At 41.9% G+C, this 16264-nt stretch overlaps 1 protein-coding gene across 1 annotated transcript in view; it reads right to left on the reverse strand.

Annotated features, from left to right (window-relative positions):
- Nucleotides 1-299: 299 nt before the first annotated feature.
- The window catches only part of LOC103369557 (alpha-2-macroglobulin-like), a 34707-nt gene continuing 18742 nt past the window's right edge, over nucleotides 300-16264 (reverse strand). Inside the window, exons 11-27 of the mRNA XM_008298304.1 lie at nucleotides 14043-14169; nucleotides 13733-13854; nucleotides 13570-13621; nucleotides 13209-13292; nucleotides 10648-10824; nucleotides 10255-10330; nucleotides 7811-7967; nucleotides 6578-6652; nucleotides 4598-4760; nucleotides 4329-4513; nucleotides 3114-3326; nucleotides 1503-1624; nucleotides 1278-1368; nucleotides 1100-1168; nucleotides 908-1013; nucleotides 770-808; nucleotides 300-543 (exon numbers count right to left, since the gene is read on the reverse strand). Of these exons, the coding sequence (XP_008296526.1) occupies nucleotides 539-543; nucleotides 770-808; nucleotides 908-1013; nucleotides 1100-1168; nucleotides 1278-1368; nucleotides 1503-1624; nucleotides 3114-3326; nucleotides 4329-4513; nucleotides 4598-4760; nucleotides 6578-6652; nucleotides 7811-7967; nucleotides 10255-10330; nucleotides 10648-10824; nucleotides 13209-13292; nucleotides 13570-13621; nucleotides 13733-13854; nucleotides 14043-14169 (1863 nt within the window). The 3' untranslated portion in view covers nucleotides 300-538. The remainder of the gene's footprint in view (nucleotides 544-769; nucleotides 809-907; nucleotides 1014-1099; nucleotides 1169-1277; nucleotides 1369-1502; nucleotides 1625-3113; nucleotides 3327-4328; nucleotides 4514-4597; nucleotides 4761-6577; nucleotides 6653-7810; nucleotides 7968-10254; nucleotides 10331-10647; nucleotides 10825-13208; nucleotides 13293-13569; nucleotides 13622-13732; nucleotides 13855-14042; nucleotides 14170-16264) is intronic.

Genomic DNA, 16264 nt, shown 5'->3' on the forward strand with positions numbered 1-16264 from the left:
TTACCTGATATGTCACAAACAACAGACGCACAGTCATTAAGCAGCTGGTGGACACAGAAAAACTTAACAGTTGAAGAGGTTGACAGTGGCTGCATTCTTTCTGTAATCTAAAGCGTTACCATCTTACTCCTCTTAATTAACGACTGTAAAGAAGTAACATGTTTTTCTTTTTAAACATATTTCCACTCTACAGCCTAAGTTGACTTGCATAACTTTGCTGGTGAATAAAATACACAAGTGAATAAGTGTCAAACTGTGAAGCTGAACTGGCAGATGAAACTGCAGAAACAGAGACCAGCTTTTGAGGAGACATTCAGATGACTTTATTTATTCTCCATTATGCTTGAAGTGTATATTGGACACCAATAGTAATTACACAGATGTATGGGGATTGTGACAGAATGCTAACAACCAAATATGTTACACTGTTTGTGTGTTACTGAGATACGTAATGTACACAAACGGTACTTCATTAAATGCTGGTTTTTACATGACACTGGAATCAGCGATGTCATCAGGACTGATCACACTTCTCTCCTCAAGCTGCAAAAGAAAGAACAGAAAGTAATAATAAATAACTAACTCAAGAATTTCAGTAGTCTTTGGCTTAATCCTAAATTATAAAATTATTGGTTGATACAATGCAGTGCATGTATGTTGGACAGATCATTTAATGTTAACTGAAGACATGATTTTAACATTTAGGAAAAAATGTTGGCTATGAAATACATTTTCTGAGAAATGTTGTGATGTCATTTCAGTTCGTTACCTTTAGCATGATAGATGTAGTCTGTCTCGGCATGGTCACCTGAGGGAGAAAAAAAAAGTTATAGAATTTTTATTTTTTATTTTTTTTTGCTGTGTGTCCAACACATTTAAAACGTGGTTTAGGGATTGAGGGTTTTACTTGGTTGGTAGTAGTCATAGATCTTGACCACAGCAGGCTTCAGGTTCTGCACTGGGATCTCCTGTCTGAGCTCCAAGGTGTAGAAGATGGGTATGGCCTGTGGTAACTGAACAGGACAGAAAAACAGATGACAAAGTCAGCATCAAGTTCAAACAGCATTATGTGGTAATCCGTACTGTGGAGTACTCTCACCTCTTGTAGGTACACCTGAACGCCACCATCCTTTTCTTCAACACGATCCACTAGCACAGCACCTTTGAGCTGTGAAGAGACGATATTCTTATTTTCATCATCATTGTCAACATGACTTCAGAAACTGACACATTCTTACTACTCTTCTATTTAGGTGAAAGTCACTGTAAGAACTCACCCTCCTCAAGGACTCTGAGTCTGGGACAAATCCAGAGAGTATTTGGATATCCAGGATCACCATGTTTGTATTGCTTTCCTTTCCATTGTATCTGTAACGGAACCAGAACATTGTGATGTTACTTCATAACTGTGTGAAAAGAGGCTTTTTAGTCCACCCACTGGTGCACACTGGTAGATACAAAGATCTTCCATCATATCTGTATCCTGCTTGTTGACTACTTACTGGACCTTAAACTTCAAAGTAACCTTTGGTCTGGTGCCCCTGGTGGAGTTCACCTCTACAACAATCTCCAAACTGAAAGCGCTGGATGTAGCAGGAGGCGGGACATTGTAGAGTTGAGTAATCTGGGAAACAGGTAACCAAGAAAGGTTTGAGATTCATTAAAGTGAACCAAAGCATCAAGCATAGAGACATAGGTGTAGATTTCAGTGGGGATTCTTCGGCCTCTGTACTTTTGTTCCCTGCTAGTACAAACAAGAAACAAACTAAGGGCTTTTATTTTGAAAAGACACTAACAGTTATTCATAACAAAAAATTATGTTCGGGCTAAAAGAAAAAACAAAAAAACAGTCTTTGAGTATAGCAATCTCTTTTAATTACAACAACTTCGGATGCCATTATGTTCAACCAACAAAGTACATTGGGTTAGGGTATGTTCTTTCTGTCTACAATCAAAGGTATTTAAGTATATAGATTGACAAATTTAAAAAATCAAGTTGCCCCAAATGTTACATAGATAGGGGAGGAGTATAACAATCCTTACCTTAATGTGAAGAAAAACAAGATTGCCTTGATTTGACTTTAGTTTTAAATCAGCAAATGCAGAAATTTGATTTTAAATTACACGCAATATTAAATTGGTGTGATGACCAACATTTTTCAGTCAACGGAATCCATCAAAATAATGTTTGCAACCTTAAAGGTTTATCTAAATCAGTAAATTTGAATTTATCTTGCATCCATACATTTAATTTAGTAGTGGACATAGTTTGTTGAATCACACTTCAGAGTGTAGATACAACAACATGTGGGACATGTTAAGAATGTGCAGAAAGTTGTAAAGGCCATTCATAAATTAATTAAAATGATCTAAGGTAGACCCTGCTTAGTTCTTTCAGTGAATTAACCATTTCAATGACTGCACTCCCTAAGTGCAAATATTTCACCAAAACAACACTATGTTGCATGGGCACCTTTGCAGCATTCTGGACTTGGCACCATCCAGCATGAATGTGATTGGTTTACAGAAACACAGAAAAAAGCAGAAAGATAATGACGTGTGGGCAGACCATTCTCCAGCACTGACACAGCGCTGTGTGGTGTGTGTCATGTCCGTCAAGTTTACGTTTTATGTTTGCACATTTCATGTCTTGTCTGTGCTGTTTTGTTTTGTAATCACTAACCTGTTGTCTCTGTTGTAGATTCACTTGCTGCACACCCTTCCCCGTCTCGTCACACCTGCTCCCTGATTGTTCCCCTCACCTGTTTCCCATCTTCCCTCATTATCTCTTGTATTTTACCCTGTGTGTCTCACAATCTCGTTGCCAGTTCATTGTACTTCACGGTCCTCATCCCAGCGTTTCATAGTCAAGTCATAGTCTGTTTTGTGTATGACCTTGTTTTCTGTCTTCGACCTTGCCTTTTTGCGTCCCGTCTTTGGATACCTCTGCCTTGCTGATTGATCATCTGTGTACCGAATCCCGCCTGGTAATAAATCTGCTTTTCTGCCTGAACCTATTTGTGTTGTGCAATTGTGTCCACCTGTTCCGCGCTTTGTAAGTTCTGACAGTATGGCTCTGTGAGTCTAATGTCACACTGATACTGTTCACTGACCTGCACTGAAGTGCATGCAGTGCCCTGCACCTCCAGGCTGAACTTTCCCGTCACGTCCTGCAGGATCCTCTCCTGGTAGAGCAGTTTGTTGTCCTGATTCACATTAAATGTCAGCTGTTCACTCGGAGCCTGGACTTTCACTGTGCTTGAACCCTGAGGACTGTACACCAGAGTGGCATAGAGAGCCAGAGCCTGAAGAGCCACTACCGTGTCCTGCAACACACACACAGAACAGCAGCTGATATTAACAGCGTAAATTCATACAAATGTAAACACTGTATGAGCAAGTGTCACATTCAGGAGTCCATATTATAGGAAACATTTAAAGAGCATCATTCTTTAGAGGTACTTCAGCAAAAAGCATATTTTAGTTTTAAGAATGTGGACATATTTTGCATGTTGTCAGATTTAAATATCTCGAGTCAGGTCAAGTCACTGTTATTTATATAGCACATTTAAAACAACAGCCGTTTTACTAAAGTGCTTTCCAGTAAAAAAGAAAAAGAATATGATTGGTGATACCAATTAATCTAACAAGTCTAAAAATATTAATTATATTAATATTAAGTTTAAATATATTAATAATATTAAAATCAGGGCTCGGTGGTTTGCACCGTCGCCTCGCAGCAAGAAAGTCACCAGTTCATGTCCCAGTGACGACACCCGGGATCTTTCTGTGTGGAGTTTGCATGTTCTCCCCATGCGGCGTGGGTTCACTCTGGGTTTTCTGGCTTCCTCCCACACAGTCCAAAAACATGCTGAGGTTAACTGGTGATTCTAAATTGTCTGTAGGTGTGAATGTGAGTGTGCTTGGTTGTCTGTCTCGAAGTGTAGCCCTGTGATAGACTGGTGACCTGTCCAGGTGAACCTGCCTTCACCCTAAGTCAGCTGGGATAGACTCCAGCCCCCTGACCCTAGTGAGCATTAAGGTGTATAGATGATGGATGGATGGATTTATAGGCTAAGAAAAATCTACTGTTTCATAAACAAGGTAAAATGTGTAAAGGTCACTAAATTTGCTTAAAAATTCATAAAACAAGGCAGTTTCTCATTAAAACTTGGCATTCTGGAAATAGTTGGTTTTCACAAGACGGCAAAGCAGGACAGCAAAGCTTCCATACTGGGTCTCAGCTGGTCTCACATGTAAATGAACTTTAACAGAGCTTCTATGTCCACATCAAAGTGCCGATTTGAGCCATTCAAGCTGCGCAGTACCTGAGTGGAGGAGAAGCCTCCGTAATAGTTCTGCTGCCTCGTCAGCCACCTCACGATGCTGGAGGCATATCCCAGTTCGTCGATAGACGGAGAGGCACTGAGTTTGGCCATCAGCACATAGGAGGTGATCTCCACAGACAGAGAGGCTGTTTCTGCTGATTTGTGGGACCAGTGGAAGAAACCCCCTAAAAACAGTCATCCACAAACAGACACAGTGTAAGTCACAGTCACAGTAAATCTGAATGATTTCCTGCATGAGGATGATTCACCTCTTTTTATTGCAACTGTGTCGAGGTGATTCAGAAGGAGAGCACGGGTCTCCATGTCTCCCGCCAGAGAGAAGACGTACGCCATCAGAGCTGTGGTGTAGGTGTTGCTGAAGTCACTGACGGACTCCTTGAGGCACGACAGGCTCTGCTTCACCACAGGATTCTGTAACAGATTAAAAGAACACATTATTTAGCCTTTTAGGGCAGAGATGTGGTAAATTAAAGTGTTGACTTCCTGAACTTCAGGGTTAGGACACTGTGTTTGATTACTGTGTTAACAAGTTCTCATGTTCCTGGGGCCTGTACTATGAAGCAGGATTTGGAGTTAGCGAGGTAACTTCAGGTTAAATCCTAGGTTTTCGGTCCTACGAAGGTGGTTCAATTCTTACTGGGGTACATCACCATGGTAACTTATGCTGAATGGCTAACCTGCTGTGCCGCAAGTTATGTTGGAGATTGAGATCACTGGTATAAAAACACCGCCCACTAAAAGTCAGTTCTCTCCCGTAAAACTTCAGAAGGCGCAGAAAACGAAGCACTTCTCAAAAAAATGGCATCACCGGCATTAATAGAAGACCTGCTACACATCGGAGCGTGAACTGTGAGGGATCACTGAGGAGTGTGAGGGTTTTTAAGGACCGGCAAAACAGCACGCCCTGACGAGGATCTCTATGAGCTCCTGTCTTCCTTCATTCATTTTTGTCCCTGTTGGCTACAGGCAATGTCAAAGCTATGTCATATTTTTTTTTCCATACCAATCACCCCACAACAGTAAACTGACTTCAGCATTAAAGCTTGTATTTGTAGGATACGTTAATAATGAATTATGTTTCTGTTTGTTCTCAATTTTTTCCCACGTCCTTTTTACACTGCCAGGATCACAGCTGAAAGTAAAAAAATGTCAGATATGCCACAAGTATATACATTAGGCAACATATTAGTTAAAGGAATCCTCAGATTGTCTTATTGATATCTGATTGATTATCTGATACGATCAGTGATCATATTATATTTTATTATAAACTAATGAACGTATTCATCCACACAGGCAGCAGCTTCCTGCCAGCATTCCTTCCTGGCTTTGGTCACTGCAACCCTGCTGCTTTTTCCTCCTGTGATGTTTTTATATTATTCTTCATATTTTGTAAAGATTATATTCTGCTCCTCTGTGGTAAAGTGAGCCGCTCTGCAGCCAGACTTGTCCATAGTTGTGATTGGTCACATGCCGATAACTCCACCCGTTTTATGTGCACATGCTCATACTCTAATCAGACAACCCTGGGTTGACTTACCGAGTTGATAACCACCGTCGTAGGACCGGTTATCCTGAGTGCGACTGTTAGGGTTAGTCAAGCTGGATCTCTGAAACATATCCTGGGTATGTTGATCACACTTCGTAGTACAGGCCCCAGGACTTCAATAGATAATGATCATAGTACTTAACTCTACCCAGGGACTGGGCAGCTTGCAGAAGAAATGAGCTATGAAATGGCCTAGTCAAGAAAAGAGATTCACTGAAATGTGGCGAGGGAACTTGAACCTAGTAGCACATGTAAGAAAACATCCAAACAAAGTTACTTATGCTTAATGGGGCAATACTAGCTTTTGACGCCAAAGGAACATCTACTCTTTCCACAGAAATATATACATTACATCTATTGATGTTCTGCTTGAATAAATGATTGAAAAACTAGTTATCCTTGCATTTTCTTTCAGCGACTTACCTTTATTTTTCAACATTGTTTTTAAAGAGGGTCAAATGTTTATCCAAATATGTTAAAAAGCAAACACTAGTCAATCCACTATGTCCCTAATGTATCACATGACAGTAAATATGAGTATTTTAAGAAGTCTGAAGACATCATAGACTGAAAGGATGCAATAAAAGAAGGAGAAAATAATTCATGTTAATGTAAATCTTCTAGTTCTAAGTTCTAAGTTTTTTCCAAGCGGTTTACGAGATTATTTGAGTCTACTCACCTTAGCAGACACATTCATCTCCAAGAAGGCAGCAGTGATGTATGCGGTGAGAGTCACCTCATCAGACACACCGCCCTGTAGGGAGAGAACATCGTACAGACTTTGTCATCAATGTAACTGCAGCATTCAGGGACCTGAATCCCAAAAGTCATTCTGAGCAATGCTTATAAGCCTATCGCAATTGGAGGTAGTTTGTTTCACAGATGACTGAGACTTGCAATAAATTTGGGAGTCCCACAGAGCTGTTGCATGCTCTGGCAGGAGTCGTGCTGACAGAGCTGAAACCTGCTAAATCTAGCTCGACTGCTTCAGTAGAAGGCGGCTGGACATCTTTTGGGTCTCAGGTCATTACAAGTCTGAATTCATGTGAGTTGGGAGTGATAACAAATACCTGGGACTCCCCACCAGTTTGTTAGGGCCAAGCTGCAACCTCTGGGGCTGAAAAACAAAGTGTGCCAAAATCTGCATTTCCCTAAATGTCCACTTAAGGAGGTTTACTCCAAAAGTGAGTCAATCCCCATTGATCTCAATGTCAAAATGTCCAACTTTACAGCAGCATAAACATGTTTACAGTCTGACACAAAAACTGTTTTAGTCTCTACAGTTTACGTTCCCATTCCTGACATCAGTACAGAGGCTTAATTATATCTAACACACCCACTTACTTTGTAATAATTCTTAAAAATATGTATTATTAAAGGGTGCAATCATGGGACTGTCCATGGTCCAGAGTCATTTGTTGGAACACCTCAGCTCCACTCATACTTCACCTCATTGCTCATATTTGAATTAGCCAGGAGGTATAAGGAGTCGGGCGCTGCCAAGATGGCACTAGCTACAACCATCACACTGAGCTTAAAAACAGCTGCTCAGAAAACCCATGGGTGGCATCATGGATGGTCTGTCCATCTGTATATACATTGTTTGGTTAGAACTGAGGAACCCTCTCACATAGGAGGCAAGATGTCTTCAAGAACCAAAATGAAGTCCAGTTGTCTTCTACTGAACCACTTAGGATCACCATGATGACTTGTGAGACTGAACATCTATACAGACACCATGAAAGGGAATCTTCTCATGCTGAAAATCGCTGCTTGCGTGTTGGAAATGTGACCCAGGCTGGTGTTATTTACTACAGATCTATGAATAGAAGCTGATTTAGATACTTCTACAAGAAGATGTGAACATGACCATTTCCATACTGTACAAACTCTACAGGGACCATTAGCTTACCTTCATTCTGTTGTTGAAGAGTTTTCCTGACTGTTGGAAACACCCATTTTCTCGTTGCTTTGCTTCCAGCCACGTCCTGGACTCTTTAATCTTTTTGGGATCGATGTAGATGAAGGACTTCGCTTTGGCAAAAGATCTCAACACAAAAGCAGTCAGCCTAAGGAAACACATAGCAAAGTTACAAACAGATGTACAGACTCATATCCATTAAGTACTGAAAATAGGTTATAATTAAGGTTGTAGGTTAAGCTGATTTATATATTTTTAGCAGTTCACATGAACATGTTGGTGAGCAGATGGCAGTGTTGGGATGTAACTCAGTACATTCACTCAAGTAGTGCACTGTAGAGCTGCCAAGACCGGTCCACATAATCAGTGAGATCCACACTAATATCAGTATTTTTAACTAGTGCATGATTTTTCTTATTTCAATTTATTGTAGCAAATATAGCAAAAAAAGGCAACAAACCCCAAAACCAAACAAGATGGCGGTGTGCGCTTTTTTTTTTTAGTGCCCAATTTTTTGCTTCATTGTGTGAATCTCACCTACCTCCAATACCATTTTGATCATAGGTCTACAGTGCAGTCAGGCTGTTGTGAATTTCAAGTGAATGTCCTCACTTGCACAATATACCTGGGGACATAGCCAGGTTACTGGGCTCTTCGTGGGGTATTGTTGCAGTCACAGCTTCTAACATTTTGTTAATGCTAGCATACTTGCACAGTGCCATAAGCCTCAACAGAGCACATATCTAGGAAGTTCATATCATAGCTGGGTATTTTAGCCACGCAGATTTAAAGAAAGTTCTTCCCAAATTTGAACAACACATTAGCTAAACAACAAGAGGGGAAAAAAACACTAGATAAAGCTGATTCTGACATCAAGAAAGGCTTTAAATCAATACCACTTCCACACTTAGGCCAGTCAGATCACTTGTCCATAGATTTAACCCCAGCACACACCACCCCTTAGAAAAAAAGCTCAACCCACCACAAGAACTGTGAAAAAAAATGGCCTGAGGAAACTTCCTTGCAACTGCAGGACTGCTTTAAAAGGAAAAAAAAAAATTGGGACATCTTTGAGAATTGGGACTCATCAACTGTACTCTACTACATACAGAACTACACGTCCCGGTGTACACCAATCAGAAGCCATGGATGACAACAGAAGTCAAATCACTTCTCAAGGGCTGTAACACTGCCTTAACGTCTGGTAAGAGGGCTCTATACAGTGCTGCTGGAGCCAGCCTGAAGAGAGGGTCTACAGGAGGAAGATTGAGGACTACTTCAACAACAACAACCCCCAGCGGGTGTGACCAACAACCTCACAATTGCTAATAGTGGCACATCACTGGCAGAGGAACTCAACTGCATCTTTGCCCGCTTTGAGGTACAAAACAGCAGGCAGAGACATCACTCCTTACCCTGCCCACTTTAGAGCCACACCAGCTTGCCTACAGAGTCAACGGGTCTACAGAAGATGTCATCGCCACATCTCTTCACACTGCACTGACCTTCCTTGAACACCAGGTGAGCTATGTGAGGAGGCTTTTTATAGACTTTCAACAGTCTTCAACACTGTCATCTCCAGCAGACTGGTCTCTGAACTGAGTGACATACGACTTTCACAGCCCACCTGTCACTGGAACCAGGGCTTTTCAATCAACTGCCATCAGATGATCAGACCAGACAACCACCTCTCCTCCACCATCACACTCAGCACTGGCTCCCCACTGAGCCCCATCCTCTACTGACTGTAAACATAACACTGACATAACTCCATGAATGTGTTTGAACTTGTCTCAGGAGGAGACGAGTCCACCTACAGAGATGAAGTCCAAAGACCCATGGTGTGGTGTTCAGAAAGGGGCAGAGGTGTTGGCAGGGGTATTAGTCAGAGTGTGGTGTGTTTGTATGTATTGACAAATATATGTGCATGTCTGTCTCCACTCATGTTCACATGTACATAAAGGCCTCCAGACAGAATATAATGCTTTAGACCTTATAAGTGCAATATAGATATTATGTATCTCATACATTTCTGCTAATACTTATATACTTTTACTTAAGTAAGATTTCAAAAACAGGACTTTTTTATGCGTGTAGCATTTTCAAAGTGCAGTATTAATGGTTTCACTTGAGTAAAAAAATCTAAATATTTCTTCCACCACTGGCAAATTGGTTGCATTATTGTGAAGAACTATTGGATTATATTAGAATATTTAAGGACGAGTCAATCACATTTCTCCAATATGCAAAATTTTCAGTAGAGTTATTGACAGTGCAATCACATCAGCTGCAACCTCAGCTCAGTCTGTACTACTGTAGTAGATATAAAGGTTTTTGTTTCTGAGTTAGTATGTAGTAAAGAAATGGTACATGTTGCACACCATGTATGTCTGTGTGTACATTGTGTGTGGATGACTGATTAGTAGTTTTCTCACCAAGTGTTTCCTGTTCCTGCACCAAATGTACTGAATGCCCCATCCTGATGTTTGTAGTTCAGCTGTCTCTGGTACCCTGTGTGACAAGAGAAACACCTAAATTAGGACATTACTGACACGTGTTGTCAGATTTAGTAGGATTTTTGCTAAGTGGCAGTGGTTATGTTTTCTGGAGATGTAAAGAAAAACTGGGGGCAAATTTGTGCCATTGGCTGACAAATGAGAGATAAAAAGATATGCATGGAGAGAGAGGAGGAATGATATTCAACAAACACAAGCAAGAAATGCTATGATCTGAACCATCTGTAGCCTCTAGTTGGAATCATGAGCACCGTCACAGCACCATCACATGGTAGATTCAGCTGTTCTGAATGTCTTAAATGTCCGACTCACCACTGGACAGGAAGTTGAAAGCCTTCTCTTTAATGGCTGGAGTCAGCTGCTCTGTGTTTTTTAGATACTGGAGGATGTAGATGTTGGGGGCCAGGAGCGCCATGTTCTGTTCTCCACATCCATAAGGCATCCTCAGAAGACCATCCAGGTTCTTCAAGGCCCGGCCGAGGATGTCACCTGTACAAAAACACCATATCACTAAGACTCAGCAACCAACCCAACCTGTGATTTTAACTGAATTATAGAAATGTATGTATCCAGACAAATTCACCAGCATACAGGTGGTATAAACCAGGTCAACGAGTTTAGAAAAATACAATTGGAAGTGCACAAAAAGGCCCCCTGATGAATCGCCACCCCCCAATGAATCGCCACCCCCCGATGAATCGCCACCCTATCACAGTGGAGGTTGTGCAGTGCAGTTTGAGTGTCCCTGTGATCCTGTGAGCTATGTTGTCTGGGGCATTAGCCCCTGATAGGGTCTCCCAAGGCAAATTGGTTCTGGGGGAGGGACCAGACAAAGAGCGATTCAGAAGACCTTGATGAAAAACAAAGAAAGGAGAGGCGCCACTTTGCCCGGAAAAGAGAGGGGGAGCTCGCCGGGGAGCGTTTGGTGGCTGAGCCTAAGGGCCCCGTGGGGCTTGGTCGGGCACAGCCCGAAAAAGTAACACAGAGCCACTGCCTAGAGGGCCCACCAGCAACGGCTCCGGAACCAAACCCCTGGAGAGGGGTTGGACTCTCTCCTTTTCCGGAGTTGCCCACGGTGACAGGCACCAGGCAGGTGTGGGATACTCACAAGCACTCGGCTGAACGCTGCCATGTTGGAGTTCTCCCTGGAGAACGAGAGGGTCGCCTCTCTGCAACTGCATGTTGTAGAGGGGAAAACTCTGACTGTCGTTTGTGCTTATGCACCAAATGGCAGTTCAGAGTATCCGGCCTTCTTGGAGTCACTGGGTGGTGTCCTGGAAGGGGTGCTGCCTGGGGACTGGGGGATTTCAATGCTCACGTGGGCAATGACGATAAAACCTGGAGGGGCGTGATTGGAGGAATGGCCTGCCTGATCTGAACCCAAGCGGTGTCTTGTTTTCGGACCTCTGTGCTAGCCACAGACTGGCCATAACAAACACCATGTTCAAACATAAGATTGCTCATAAGTGTACCTTAGGCCAAAGGTCGATGATTGATTTCGTAGTCACATCATCAGATCTGCGGCCATATGTTTTGGACACTCAGGTGAGGAGCAGAGCTGTCAACTGATCACCAACTGGTGGTCAGTTGGATCCAATGGCGGGGAAGGCTGCCGGACAGACCTGGTAAACCCAAACGTCTAGTGAGGGTGAACTGGGAACGTCAGGCGGAGGCCCCTGTCCTTGGGGCTTTCAATTCCCACCTCCAGAAGAGTTTCTCCTGCATCCCTGGGCAGGGTGGGGACATGGAGTCAGAGTGGGCCATGTTCAAAGCCTCCATCGCAGAAGCGGCCGTCAGGAGGTGTGGCCAGAAGGTCACTGGTGCCTGTTGTGGCAGCAACCGCAAAACCTGCTGGTGGACACTGGCAGTGAGGGAAGCCGTCAGGCTGAAGAAGGAGACCTTTCAGGCCTGGCTGACTCGAGGGTCTCCTGAAGCAGCAGGCAGGTACTGGCTGGCCAAAAGGGCTGCAGCTGCGGCAGTGGTGGAAGCTAAAACTCGGGTGTGGGAAGAGTTTGGGGAGGCTATGGAGAAGGACTTTCGGTTCGCCTCGAAGAAGTTCTGGCAAAACCGTCCGACGTCTCAGAAAGGGAAAGCAGGGATTCGCCCAGGCTGTGTACAGTCGGGGAGGAGAGCTGCTGACCCAGACTAGTACTTCAAAGTACAATATGAGGTTTCCTGTTCATATTGTGACTAGACTTCCCAATGATTAACTGTATTTATATAGTGCTTGTATGTATTTATAAAGCCACTATAATCAATATTAAGTCATTGTAACTGTTGCGTGTAAATTACTGTAATTTACTTCTTTTGAAATCTATTAACTGTGAATTGCCGACCTATACCATAAATACCAGTGTGTCTTTAATTTTGACGATCCAGAACTTAGACAGAAAAACTTTAACAATTAAAAATGCAATACCTCTAAAACACCTAAAACCATAAACAGTAAAGGCTAGGGCAAGACACATTTTTATGAACTAGGAAAATGTATTCAAAAGGTAACAATGTATAACAACATTCGTTCTCCTGAATATACTCAAGAAAGCAAGAAGTAAATTGCAGTTAATCATTTCAACAAAAAAGGAACTCTTAAAGGCAACAGCGATAAGTTCGGAATAATATTCTTAGCTGCCTAAATATAGCTGCTGGTTTAAACATTCATGTTGTGCTGTTGTGTGAACATTTCACACCATCATATTCTATAATAGCCTGCTGTTAATTTTGATTCTTGTTTCTGGCTCTCAGGAAGCATCAGATTTTATACTATTTTACAGTATTTTGTTTCTGTTGGTATTTACACAGGGATTCATTACAGTGACGCCTTCAAGGAGCCTGTTTTACTTCCCACACGTTAAATGAATTCATCAGTTTACCCAGGACTGATACTACAGCGCGGGCAGATCCTTCAATCACATCTGCAGGGAGTTGTAGCTCTGTTTCTTCTTTCAAAGTGGCTCCTGTGTACAGACAGACAGAGAATTACTTTACAGAGAGAAACTCAATTGGTAACAGCCATACTGATAATTAGATGCCACAAGTGAGAGGTCTTTGAGCATGGTCAGTTGTTTTATCACTTTGATCAAATGTTTAAAGTAATTACATTTAAACATGGTGATACACATTTTAGTTAACATTTTTGAATCATATATGTACTAGACCCCTCCAAACTTCTCACATTTAGGTCTCCATTTTCAGAGTATTTGACAGGCCATGTCTGGAGTAAACCACACTGACCTTTGGGACAGAGCAGCCAGTTATGCGTGTCCGTCTTCTCAACTCCCTCAGCCTGAGGGAAACAATGGGGGAAATAATAACTAGAATGAGATTCACTGTCAACTTTGTGAGTAAAAATCCATTATGAAATCCCTGTACATAAAGAAAAATGGCTGGCACCAACCTTTACTATGAGAGATTTAGTGACCTTGTCGATGCGACCTCTGTCTGGCACCTGCACAACCTCATTGTTGCAAGAAACGGCAGATGTCACAGCCTCAGCAGTAGCAGTCACATTCACAACCCCTAAACAAGACCAAGGGTGATTGAGATCCTGTAAAATCCTCAAATATCAAAACATTTTGTAGCTGAGATGAATCGCACTGATTTCACAGAGATGGAAAAAAGATGTGTTGTGGAAAGAGGGGCAGCAGTTCCTCCACCCTGACTCGCTTTAACCTTCACACCAGTGTGGATGAAAGGCTGAGCCTCACCTAAGGCTGTGGGGTTCATGGTCCAGCTGAGGGTCTTGCGCTCATTGCCACACAGGCAGGATGTGTATTGGTTTCCAGAGAGAGGGGTGAGGGTGTAATCTGAGGAGAGTGCTGGAGTGACTTGGATCTGTTCAAGAGACACAATATATTACCAAACACTTTAACAACACCATTTTACAAATCAAATTCAAGTCAAAGCATACATCTAGAACCTCACCAAAGTCTTTGAGTGTTAAAGTTATTGTGTACTCTAAAGACTCCTCCAATCTTGTTTATTTTGTTAGCATGTCCATATAGTGGGTTTGCATGCTGGAAGGCATAATGAACCTTCAAATTGCAGTGTTTGATGACAGTCTCAGAAACATGGATTCACACTGACAGGGTTTCGTATCCTGTTAACTTGCAGGGTGCAACTTTCTGTATCATTCTTCGTCAGAATAAATTTCTGGATTGATCATGTGTATGGCTGAATTACTCCAATGTTACAAGTTGCCATTGTGTAGAGTACAGCAGGTTTACAGTAGTTTAGCAGAGCAGGGACGCTGGTGTGCAAACAAAATCAAAAATATTAATAGAAAAGTACCCCAAAAATCTAATTGGCAATGGGACACACTATGGAGTAATCCCACTCATTGTGTCAGTTAGAGGGTTAAAGGGTGTGCAGTAAGGAAAGGATTATGACACCCTCATGAAACTTATGACCTCAAATCTAATACTGTCATTTATCACCAGCAACACCATGTTTCTTGAGGTTTACCATGCAGGATGTGTTTCTTAACAACTGTTCATTCTCTAATATGACATTGCCTGAAGATCACAATACTGTCAGTCTTAAGGCAGAACAATGGTGGTTTTGCTATACAGCTCTCTCAGGGTCTCCTGGGTGCTGTGATACGTCTCTTTCAGCTACGTTATCCACCCAGCAGGCTATCCTGAATAGCTGCTCTGTTGAGGCTGTCCTAACCGTAACTCATCCACATAAAAGGCCTAAATTTAATATCTTGAAGTCAAATCATTTAATTTTGACCAAAGCTGATTCAAACACTAGCCCAGAAAAGAAAGCCTGGAAGTCAGAAGTTCAAAATCCAACAACTGAACCATTGTATATATTAAGATACAAAAGCAAATCATGAGGTAGTATAGGGACGAAGAGCTGCAGATGATGTGTGTCGGTCAGTGCATTGCATTTAACTCCCCCAGGTAGTTTCCTCTGCCTAACCCCTAACCCTACACCAGGAAGGGGTAGCTGGAGAGACAAGCAGGGGCTTCATAGATCTGCACAGTGTACAGACAGCAGTCACAAACAGTGCAGGGTTACATTTAAGCCATTTTAAGGCAGGAAGGGATTGTTGTCATGGAAAAAAATTCAAAATATGTAAGTTTGACACAAAGAGATGAGTTATCAAGGGTTTTATCAATGACTATGGAGAGACTTTAAAATTCTCTGTAGCGAATTTAAATAACTGTACTGTTGGTTTTGAAAAAACAATTGTCTTTCAGTAGAAAAAAGACGGCTGAACTGTCTGAAGGTGTATCTTGAAAAATATTGTGTTCCAAACAAAATCAGGTATGAAATTATCAGACCAAATAAAAAGACTTTGCTGAGATAACATAGAATATGATTCAAGATCGACTAAGATTAAATATCAGCAATGGTCATTAAAGTAAATAGCAGGCCACCACACTAAGAGTAGCCACAGTATTGTGTCAGTTCCACTACAGGGTGAGACTTACTGTTCTCTGCATTTAGGTGGAAAAAAATCAGAACATATATCAGTAACTGCAGTTGGCCAAAAATATCTGCACATTGGATATCAGTAAAAATCCAGTATCTACATCCACCCATCCAATTATGTGTGAAACCATCCATGCTCATCACTGATCAATCTCAAGCTAATGGCAGAGTGTTCAATAGCAAAAAGTACGTCGGCCTTTTCCCAGTCTTCTGCAAGCAGAGAAGTACTGTATTAGTCCAAAAGAAAGCCAGAGTTAATGGATACAGTGAAGCAAATTTGGTACATAAATGTATTTTCACCACTGGCTCATCTGGATATTTAGCGACCCTCTGGCTTTTTGTGTTTTTGTTTAAATTTCTGTTTGGCACTTACTTTCGTTAATGACAAACACATACTTGCTAAACTAACTCCTGTGCTTTGTGCTAGTGCTATTTAGCAAATATCCATCCATCCATTATCTATACACCGCTTAATCCTCACTAGGGT

The sequence above is a fragment of the Stegastes partitus genome, unplaced genomic scaffold, assembly GCF_000690725.1.
Source record: "Stegastes partitus isolate 25-593 unplaced genomic scaffold, Stegastes_partitus-1.0.2 Scaffold1303, whole genome shotgun sequence".
Lineage (NCBI taxonomy): Eukaryota > Metazoa > Chordata > Actinopteri > Pomacentridae > Stegastes > Stegastes partitus.